The sequence below is a fragment of the Pungitius pungitius genome, chromosome 8 (genome assembly GCF_949316345.1).
Source record: "Pungitius pungitius chromosome 8, fPunPun2.1, whole genome shotgun sequence".
NCBI lineage: Eukaryota > Metazoa > Chordata > Actinopteri > Perciformes > Gasterosteidae > Pungitius > Pungitius pungitius.
This window is the reverse complement of record NC_084907.1, coordinates 18,152,706-18,162,533: the sequence shown is the minus strand read 5'-3', so window position 1 is coordinate 18,162,533 and position 9,828 is coordinate 18,152,706. Positions and strand designations below refer to the sequence as shown.

General features: G+C 41.4%; 1 protein-coding gene across 1 annotated transcript; it reads left to right on the top strand.

Annotated features, from left to right (window-relative positions):
• The first annotated feature begins 444 nt into the window (after window positions 1-444).
• dcaf12 (DDB1 and CUL4 associated factor 12) lies at window positions 445-9,607 on the top strand. The gene is made up of 9 exons (XM_037491086.2): window positions 445-909; window positions 2,973-3,263; window positions 4,530-4,808; window positions 5,376-5,436; window positions 5,962-6,155; window positions 6,693-6,758; window positions 7,013-7,175; window positions 7,304-7,482; window positions 7,691-9,607. The coding sequence occupies exons 1-9, from the start codon at window positions 850-852 to the stop codon at window positions 7,847-7,849; spliced, it is 1,452 nt and encodes a 483-aa protein (XP_037346983.2). The 5' UTR covers window positions 445-849; the 3' UTR covers window positions 7,850-9,607.
• Window positions 9,608-9,828: the final 221 nt, after the last annotated feature.

Here is a 9,828-nt window from a genome sequence, read left to right as displayed (position 1 = left end):
CATGTGATTTCAGATTTCCGCGTCAACAAAGGTTTTTTTCTTATATAAATAATGGCAACCTTCCGAAAATCAGGGATGCTAAGTCCATGTCGAATAGAATTTAGAATAATTTCCCTTTAACCCTGGATTGTCCCAGTTGCTGCAAGAAGGGTTCATATTAACAAAAATACAAAAAATGAATACCATAGCTCAATGAATACTACTTACATATTCATATTTGTATTATTTTGATTAATCCGACAAGTCTTTTGATAAAACGTAATTTTCTTTGACAAAGTTCACGCTTAATATCTCACGATTTTATAGTATTACTATATTTTGTTTGCTGAAATTAATATTACAACAATAAAAGATTACGATTGCGAAAATCCCATATAGACCTGTCAAGCCTACTTCGTGTTATGAGCATTTGTTCAATCTGACCATGTGACGCAGTTGGCGTGAACGAGCACGCATGAGGATCGCGTTCACGTACGACCTTGTTTTTGTTGATATTTATTTTGTGCGGCTGCGCGATGCTCGATGCTTTCGCCGTTGGTGACGCGACTTTGCAGGGGGAACATGAGAGTGTGTACCCTCTGGTAGTAGCTAGCGACGTTGTAGCAAACGAGAAAGGAGAACGACAAGAGAACCACCACGTAGGAGAATAATAGGCAAACTAATGGTAGCAGCTCAGCGGCAATCCTAATCTGCGACTAACCAACCTCTCCCGTATGTGATCGCCCTTGCTCGTCGCGGGACGCTGCCAGCGAGGGCCAAGGAGCGAAATAGCATATCGCCATTATATGATCCAGTGTCCAACGTCACTTTTACCCTCCATGTGGGTGAGGGAGCTGTGTGTATCAGATTATGGCGAGAAAAACAGTTAGCAGGAAAAGGAAGGCAGGAGAGCCCAAGGACCAACAACAGGTAGGCGGAAACTCGCCTCGGATCCGTATTAGCTATCGTTAGCTAATCAGTTATATTAGCATGCTAACTAGCATTTTGCTAACCGAGTTTAGCTGATCAAAGCCATAGCACGCCGGTTATAACATTTTATCCAATTAACCATGATAATTTATTAGACTAAATGGAAATACCATTCCCAAAACAACCACAACATAGGCCCTCTTAACGATGTGTTTATGTTTGAATGTCAGCAACGTTACACGTTAATGCTAGCATGGCGTTGTCCAAAGGGAGTCCATTAAAATACGACAGCTGGGTCAACGTTAGCCAACGGGCTAGCTAACGTTACCTCATCATATTATTATTTAATTGTAGTAACGTGTAAATAACATGTTCGTTGGTAGATACAGTTGACAGTCTCTTGCCCGCATGGGTTCATCGATTGTCAACCTCTGGTCAGTATTCCAAAGAGCGACAATCATCAGTGAAAACTGAATTTGTGTTGCAGTATCCAATAATAAGGCATAACGTTAGCCGTGGTTAGCTGTTGAGCTAACGTTAGCATGAACCGTAACCAACCAAGCAAGCTAGCAGAGCTAACGTTAACTTGCAAACAGACCAACCGTAAATCGGCATTTCAAAGATGATGGAATGGACCTCCGCTGAATTGACGGATAACATTAGTCATCAGCAAGAACATCTTCTTTATTCAATCAGTCCCGAGCCAAGAGTCTGACACCATAACATTTGCCTAACTATTTTTTACATTACATTTTTTAATTTTTACATCGTGTATTATCAATGTCAAGATGTGCCAGGCATGTTGGGCCACCATCGTACATGAATATTATTAAAACAGATTAATTTTCACACCAGACACAACTGTCAAAGACCAAGAAAAACAAAGTAATAAACTGACAGCAGATAGCACAACTGATTTTAAAATGCTATTAGTGTTTTTACAGTTTCTATTGACTGGGCAGTGTTAGACAATTTATAATCAAAGATTTGGAAAAGTATGTGGTGCATTTCCGAAACAAAATTAGTGCTTCAAATTAACCATCAAAGGAAGTAATCACGGCTATAATAAAATAAAAATCCATGAATAAAACAAAGATTATATATATAGGATATTAAATTTGCCTTCCTTGTATTACCAGGAAGGGAGTTCCAAAGATTAGGGGCCTAGACTCCAAAGGCCTTGTGAATCTGGCACTGTTGGTGTGGTCAAGCTAAAAGGAATCAGCAAATCACAGATATAGGAAGGAGCCTGGTCATTAAAGGCTTAAAATAATGACCATTCAAATCTTAAAATGCATTCTAAAATTCACAGCTAACCAGTGATGGGCAGAAAGGATGGTGGACAAAATGCGTTTAAGTACTTTAAGCAGCTTTAAAATGATTTTAACTATTCACAATTCATCTGAAGTCTTATTTCTGCCTGTTTCTGTGTTAGGGAGCTCAAGATTATATTTTGATAATACTGTCACAAATTGCACATTTTGTTTTCTCAATAATAGTACAGCAGCTTTTTCTGTATACTTAAATATATTTATAAAGCCAAAGCCAAATGATAAATCAACACCATAAAGTAAAATATGATTTTTATTGCTCTGCCGTGAACCTACAGTTGTATATTGTGAGTATGAGAGCTTTCACTTTTACAGGCAGAGTTAGATTTTGATATGCCCATAAAAGACTTATCAAAAAGCCACTCACTGCTGCAAAGTTCAAATAAATGGTGAGACAATGGTGAGGTGAGGTACCGAGAGATTTAGGAGCATGCGTCTGTTTGTGTATGAGAGATTATTTTGTGTTCCTTCCCAAGTCTGAACGAGCATCATAAACAGCCAATAATATTGGCCAACCTGAGCTAGATCCAATTCAGAGCTTTTGGGTACAGTAGACCTGTAATTTACTTACCCATCCTGACCATGTGTAAATAATTCTGTGGACCAGTTTGTGTTATTGAAATAGAGATTATGACAGATGGAAAAATAATTAAATCCTATTACTTGACAACGCTGTTTATCCTTGTGTCTCATTAATAATTTCCATTAACATTTCTTCTCCTCTTTCCTCAGCTGGGCTGGTGTCAAGCGCCAAACAAGCGTAGCCGCGTTTCTTGTTCATCGCGTCATGCCCAGCAGTGGTGGTGCGGCCGGCGCTCGGTGGTATGTGCCCTGCGGGGCCGGGAGTTCAGACCCCAACAGCAGCACGAGTTAAGGCTCCAGCGAAGCCTCCGGGGCTTTGCAGCCGGCAGACTCCCCGGGATCCTCAAGGAGAGGGAGTTCTCCCTGGGGCGACTCAACAAGGTGTTTGCCTCTCAGTGGCTCAACCACAGGCAGGTGGTGTGCGGTACCAAGTGTAACACGGTGAGATTTTGTTACTTACCCCACAAAATACATTTGATTATATAATTGACACTCACTCACTGGACCCTTTATCAGGCACACCTTTTCACTTTGCTTGTTAACACAAATTGCTAATCAGCCAATCACATGGCCGCAACACAATGTATTTAGGCAGGTGGATATGGTCAAGACAACTTGCTGTAGTTCAAACGGAGCATCAGAATGTGAAAGAAAGGGGATTTAATGGACTGAACGTGGCATGGTTGTTGGGGCCAGATGGGCTGGTGTGAGTATGTCAGAAACTGCTGATCTACTGTGATTTCCACACACAAGCATCTCTAGGGTTTACAGGGTTGTGTGGCTGAAAATGCCTTGTTGATGTGAGAGGTCAAAAGAGAATAATGAGACTGATTTCAAGATGATTGAAAGGCCACAGTAACTCAAATAGGCACTAGTTACGACCAAGGAATGCAGAATACCATCTCTGAACTAAGGTTGCCACAATTATGAATTTTAAATAAATATCCCGACACCCAATAGTTACGATACCAAGAATTCGATACAATACCACCATGACGATACGGGTATATTTATCTATAATAGTTTTACATAAAACGTATTTTGAACACTTAACAAATGCCATTAATATTAAGCTGCTGATTGTTTAGGTTCCTTATTCCTTCATTTATTTAGAAGTAAAGACTTTATTAATAATTCACGAACTCAACTGAAAAATTCATTAAAAGTAGCAACAGCTGAAATGTTGTAATATTGACAACATTATTCCAATGCCAAAATCCAATATGAATTTGAGAACATACCTACAGGCAAGAGTATATTTGGAGTTGAGAGCTTTGGTCATCTGTCACCCCATAGTAAAAAAGCAATCATTGTCACCATGTGTTGGCTGAAGTGATAGTGGGACTAGCAGCTTAGAACACTAACATAACACAGCTGCTGCCCATATTATGAACGGTATATTAGACGACTCAATATGCAGTCACTAGCAACAGGTGGTAGAAGATGGGGGGCTGGCCTGGGTCATGGCTGCAGCCTCAGCTCGACAATCTGTGAAAATACATTTCCCCAAGTGATGAGCTTTAATTGTTAAACCTTTTATTATGCATTTACACTAATTTCCATGATTTTTGTTTCCTATATGTTTCTACTTTGTGAATTTTGTCAGCCCAGACGTTTTGATCAGATCACTGGCTCGGTTATAACCTTTTTGTATCTGATATTCCGACTGACTGTCTTTTTTTCTTTTTTTTTTCTTCTTCCCTGCAGCTCTTTGTAGCTGATGTCCTAACAGGACAAATAACACGCATTCCCATGATGAAGGACCGGGAGTGTCGTGGTACGGGCTCGGGGGTAGCTGGTGCGGTGGTGACGGGGCGGCATTACCAACCCACAGCGGGCAATCGTGCCCGGCTAGACCAGCAGGGCTGTGGGATCCACGCTATCGAACTCAACCCCTCTGGAACCCTGCTAGCCACCGGAGGAGACAACCCTAACAGCCTGGCCATCTACCAGCTGCCCACATTGGATCCTGTTTGTGTGGGAGATGTAAGTGGTTTGGGTCTGTTCGGGTTATCTGACGTCCAGTCGCGGCTTGCAATTTCTCCATTTGCCCGCTGTCATTTGTTCTGTTGGGGTTCTTGCAAAAATATATTGCACTGTCTGTCCCCTTGCCAAAATGTTGGCATGAGTCTTGAAAGTATGGTTTGTTTGGCTTTGAAATGCATTGGGCTGTTAGATGATTGTTAGCATGTAAGTTACCATTGCGGGTAATTTTTCTTTTTTTAACAATTGGTTAACCAATTAGTTGGTCCACAAGTAAAAAATCACAGCTGCTGAAACTACAGGATTGTTATGATGAACCCTAAATGTTTTTCTGATCTGACCTTTGCGCAAGTGCCAAAGAATATCCACTCTTGATAACAAGAAAACGCTAGTGATCTATTCCTTGATTGCATACTCTCAACCTGAGAGAGGTGAACTAGTGCGATTTTATAACCATAATGCATCATTTGTTAGTATTTCCCAGCCACTGTTTAGCAATTTCTCTTTAGCGATTCAAGTGGAAGCACACAAGCTTGTTTTGCTTTTACATAGCTTCCATTTGTTTTTCAGGAAGGTCACAATGACTGGATCTTCTCTATTGCATGGATCAGTGACAACATGGCAGTGTCTGGTGAGTTGGGTATAGGAGTTTAATTTGAGTTAATTCTGCATGTCATTGTCCTGTGGCTATGGCTATTTTTCAATGAAAAATATAGATACTCTAGGCAGTACCGTAAATTCCGGACTATAGAGCGCACCTGAATATAAGCGGCACCGCCTAAATTTAGAAAGAAAAAAAAGATGTGAACATATATAAGCCGCACTGGCCTATAAGCCGCCGCAGGTGTCCACGTGCCAGAAAAACGACTGCTGACGCGGAGTCGTCTGCCGGAGTTCTTCACATTGCCGCCGCCAACGTCTCACCATTGATTCATTAATGGCGAGTTTACATGCAGCTGCTCTGTTTCCTTCTCTGTGGCAACCAGATTATTTGCCCGTAACTTCCACCGGTCTGTCTCGCTCTCGTGCATTAGCCCGTAAAAAATGATACATTAGCCGCACCGTTGTATAAGCCGTAGGGTTCAAAGCGTGGGAAAAAAGTAGCGGCTTATAGGGCGGAATTTACGGTAATCAATACATGCTTTTAATTTCTTAGGGTCCAGAGACGGCTCCATGGGCCTATGGGAGGTGACCGAGGAGGTAATGAGCCAGGCGGAGCGAAGTCAGAGTGACGAGGCGGTACCGTCGTACGCCCACATATCCCACCGTGCTCTAAAGGATATCCCGAAGGAGTACACTAACCCATACAACTGTAAAGTCCGTGCCCTAGCCTTCAACAACAACCATAAAGTAAGGCTCATCTTCCTGGGAAACCTTATGATTGTGCGGTCAACAAAATAATTCTAGGTTGAACTAAGTTCTTAAATATCCTTCTTCTACCTCAACCTGAAAAATGTGAATAAGCACAGTTCTATTCATTGCTTGTGGAGCAACATGTTGTTTATCTACACAAGGTTAAGCAAACTTGTTATGCAAAGGACACAAATAGAGTCATACTGATGTAGCACACTCTTATACAGGCAGAATCCAGATCCTAGGTGAATACTTAGCATTCACATGGACATCAGAGAAGCTAATTGTACTACTACTACTACTACTACTACTACTACTACTAGACTCTTACTACTAAGAGTGAATGTTATGACACATTTTGTTGGGATGAAAGTGAGTCCCCAGAGAAATCCAATCATTCAAACTGATCGCACTAGTGGTCAAGCTGACAAAGTATTCAAAGCTTCGATATAAAAACATCAACTAGATCGTCAGAGCGCATGGTTCCTGCCATCTACGTCATCATCAGTTATTTACATTGTTGTCCCTTTCCAGGAACTGGGTGCTGTGTCTTTGGATGGCTATTTCCATCTGTGGAAAGCTGAGCACAACCTGTGCAAGGTAAATCCCATTGCTGTAGTGCGAGTAATAATCATGCAATGCATTATCCCTGCATAGAGAACGGGGTGAATACAGCTCGCTGTAAGTTGTTATGCGAGATCCGAACCAAAATAGTCAATATTTGTCTGTTTCCTTACACCCTTCTTATTTATTGGAGGCTTGTGGTCATGGATATGCACAATCATGTGTCCAAACAAGACTTGCATCTCCTTTTCTTAGTTCCCAATAACCATCCTGTGGGGTTTCCCCTTCAGATTCTGTCCACCAAGCTGCCTCACTGCAAAGAGAACGTGTGTCTGGCGTATGGACAGGACTGGTCGGTGTACGCTGTGGGTTCCCAGGCCCACGTTTCCTTTCTGGATCCACGGCAGCCTACACACAGCATCAAGTCTGTCAATTCAAGAGAGCGAGGAAGTGGTGAGTAATCTGTACATTTTGGGGATGGGGGGGGGTAAGCAACCTCCCTAAACTACATCATGACCATGTTTAAATACTGATGTTTACATTTGACTCGTTATGCATTCAAGACATCTGTGTCCGTGCAGGGATCCGTTCAGTGAGTTTCTACGAGCACATTGTGACAGTGGGCACCGGGCAAGGTTCCCTTCTCTTCTACGACATTCGGGCTCAGAGGTTTCTAGAGAACACTTTGAATTCAGGCGGAGGGTACCGGAAGTTCTCAGGAGACAGCATCCTCAAACTCTCTACCGGGAAAGGCTGGCTGGTACGCTTTTATTTATTTTTTATCTGTCTGCCATAAATCTCTAAATCTTTCTCTCTATCTTTATTTATTTCTTAAGATGAAGTGCTTCCCTGGAGTTGATCTAACACAAATGTTGTATCATTTTTGGCACTGATTAGTTTTCACTACTTTGTCCTTCCTCCTCTCCTCATGCGCCCCCACCTTCCCTCTCCTGCTCCCCAACTCTCAGAATCACGACGAGACGTGGAGGAGCTACTTCTCAGACATTCATTCCTTCCCCAACGCGGTGTACACTCACTGCTACGACGATTCTGGCACCAAGCTGTTTGTAGCAGGCGGACCGCTCTGTTCCGGCCTGCACGGCAACTACGCAGGACTGTGGAGCTAGCCTTCAGTCTCCTCCTATCACTGTGTCCTCGTCCAGACATGATCCCGACCGGTCCCTCCGTCCCCGTCTCTCCTCAAGTCCGTTGACAACACTGTCCTTGGTATTCCTCTTGCTCGTTGAATGGTCACTCTGTTTTGCTCACATGTGGACTCAGGAGCATGATCTGGCCCCCCACAGAATCACATTGCTTTGAATATTGTCGCGTATGTTTGTGTCCACCATTCCTCTACCCCTTCCCCCCCCCCCCCCCCCCCCCCGATTATTCCTTTGCTCCTTCCACCTTAACCAGTACATTTTCAAAGTCTGCCACTAAGTTACTCTGAAGAGTTTTGAGGAACATCAAGATGAATGTTTTCAGAAGTTAAAAAAAATCCAATGCCGGGGGATTAGGCTGTGGTATTTTGCCGGCTCGTTTTTTGTATGTTCTGATTGTGTTTATCGCGGCTTCTTCTGTGATAAAAGACAGTTTCTTTGTAAAATACCTGTGGAACTTTTCGGTTCCTTTTAGTTCTCTCACTGAAATGAACGGCAATAAAAAAAAAGGGAGAGAGGAAGAAGAATTACTGAAGAGATGATTCCTTTCGAAGGACTGACCTGGAGGGCAGGTGGACATTAGAGAATATTTACTGGTTGGAGCAGCGCGTCCTGTCCCACAACAATCACAAAGAACTTCTCTCTTCTCCCTGTAGAACCCAACCAAAATGGAACTTTGTGTTCATATTTGTTCTAACCAAGATGATGCAAAGGACAAACCGTAAGATTGCAAATGCAGTGTTGTTCGGCTATGAATTAATCTCAACAAAATGCTTATTTTATTTTTTGTGTGTTTTGTGTAATTTGACAGGCAGACCTGCTGATATTCTATTTTTTTATTTATTTTCCCCTTTCTCTGTCACATAAATCCCATTGGTCAGGGTTGTTTATAGCAGCTTCTTTTGAAGGATATATTTTCTCTTTGCCCTTTGCTCCATGATCTGTTCTCTTTGACCTGAATACTTTAAGCCGATTTGACCATTAGTGGTGTTCAAATCCTGATCTGTAACCATTCTTGTGTTACTAGAAAATGTAATCCAAGATTTTTAATTTCAGTAACAAAAACAAATGTGATTATTGATCATATTTGGGACTCTTCCAAAGGAATTAGAGAGGACTTTGCTCACTTTGATTTTTCTCAACCATCCAGCAAAAAGGATGCAAGGACAAACGAGTTTTTACTCCAGCCTTGCATTAAATGCTACAGGCTGATGCTTTCTTTGTTTTTTCGCAGTTGTAAAACTTCATTCTTTTTTTTTTTTGTACCAAGGATTAAGTGATTTTGCTTAGTTTCCTTGTTTGGTTGAGGCAGGGTAGGCTTGAGTTATGTTCTTGCCTTCCTCTGGTCTTTCTGTGAAAGACTGCCACAGGCGATCATAGTTTTCCTTTTCTATATGGAACCTTTATCTAGTTTTCATGATAATGACATATTGAAAAGAGAAGCCCCAATTACGACAACAAATTGAATAAATAACAAACACAGTTAATGTATTTTATATATAAATCTATGTGTCAGATACATTGGGACAATTGCATACATGTTATGTGTATGTCTGAGGAAGTGTGTGGATTGATCTGTCTTGGTGATGCCCTGTTTTTTTATACATACCTCGTGAATGTTTTTACAAATGACTTAATCTGAGGATATTGTAAGATATAAACATCTGAAAAAACAAGCTATTAAATCTCTAAAAAAAGAGTAAACAATAAAAAAATTAATGTATATTGATGTGACGTTTCTTTTTTCATGATTGACATTGCTTAGGTTTAAATAATACCTCGAATTAAAATGCTGCACTGCAAATGTAGATGTTGGTAATATTCTAATCGAACTATGCGGGAGCATCTCCAATAAACACACACACACACACACACACACTCACACACAGGTTGTGTGTGTGTATAAATATATATGGCATATTTTAGATATACAAGCACAAACGTCT

What these genes read in the sequence shown, in the direction of transcription:
- dcaf12 (XM_037491086.2), top strand. Translation starts at nt 850, where the DNA reads ATGGCGAGAAAAACAGTTAGCAGGAAAAGGAAGGCAGGAGAGCCCAAG. An exon ending in GCGGTACCAAGTGTAACACG is followed by an intron (nt 3,264 to 4,529) that starts GTGAGATTTTGT and finishes TCTTCCCTGCAG; the next exon opens with CTCTTTGTAGCTGATGTCCT. An exon ending in TTCAAGAGAGCGAGGAAGTG is followed by an intron (nt 7,176 to 7,303) that starts GTGAGTAATCTG and finishes GTGTCCGTGCAG; the next exon opens with GGATCCGTTCAGTGAGTTTC.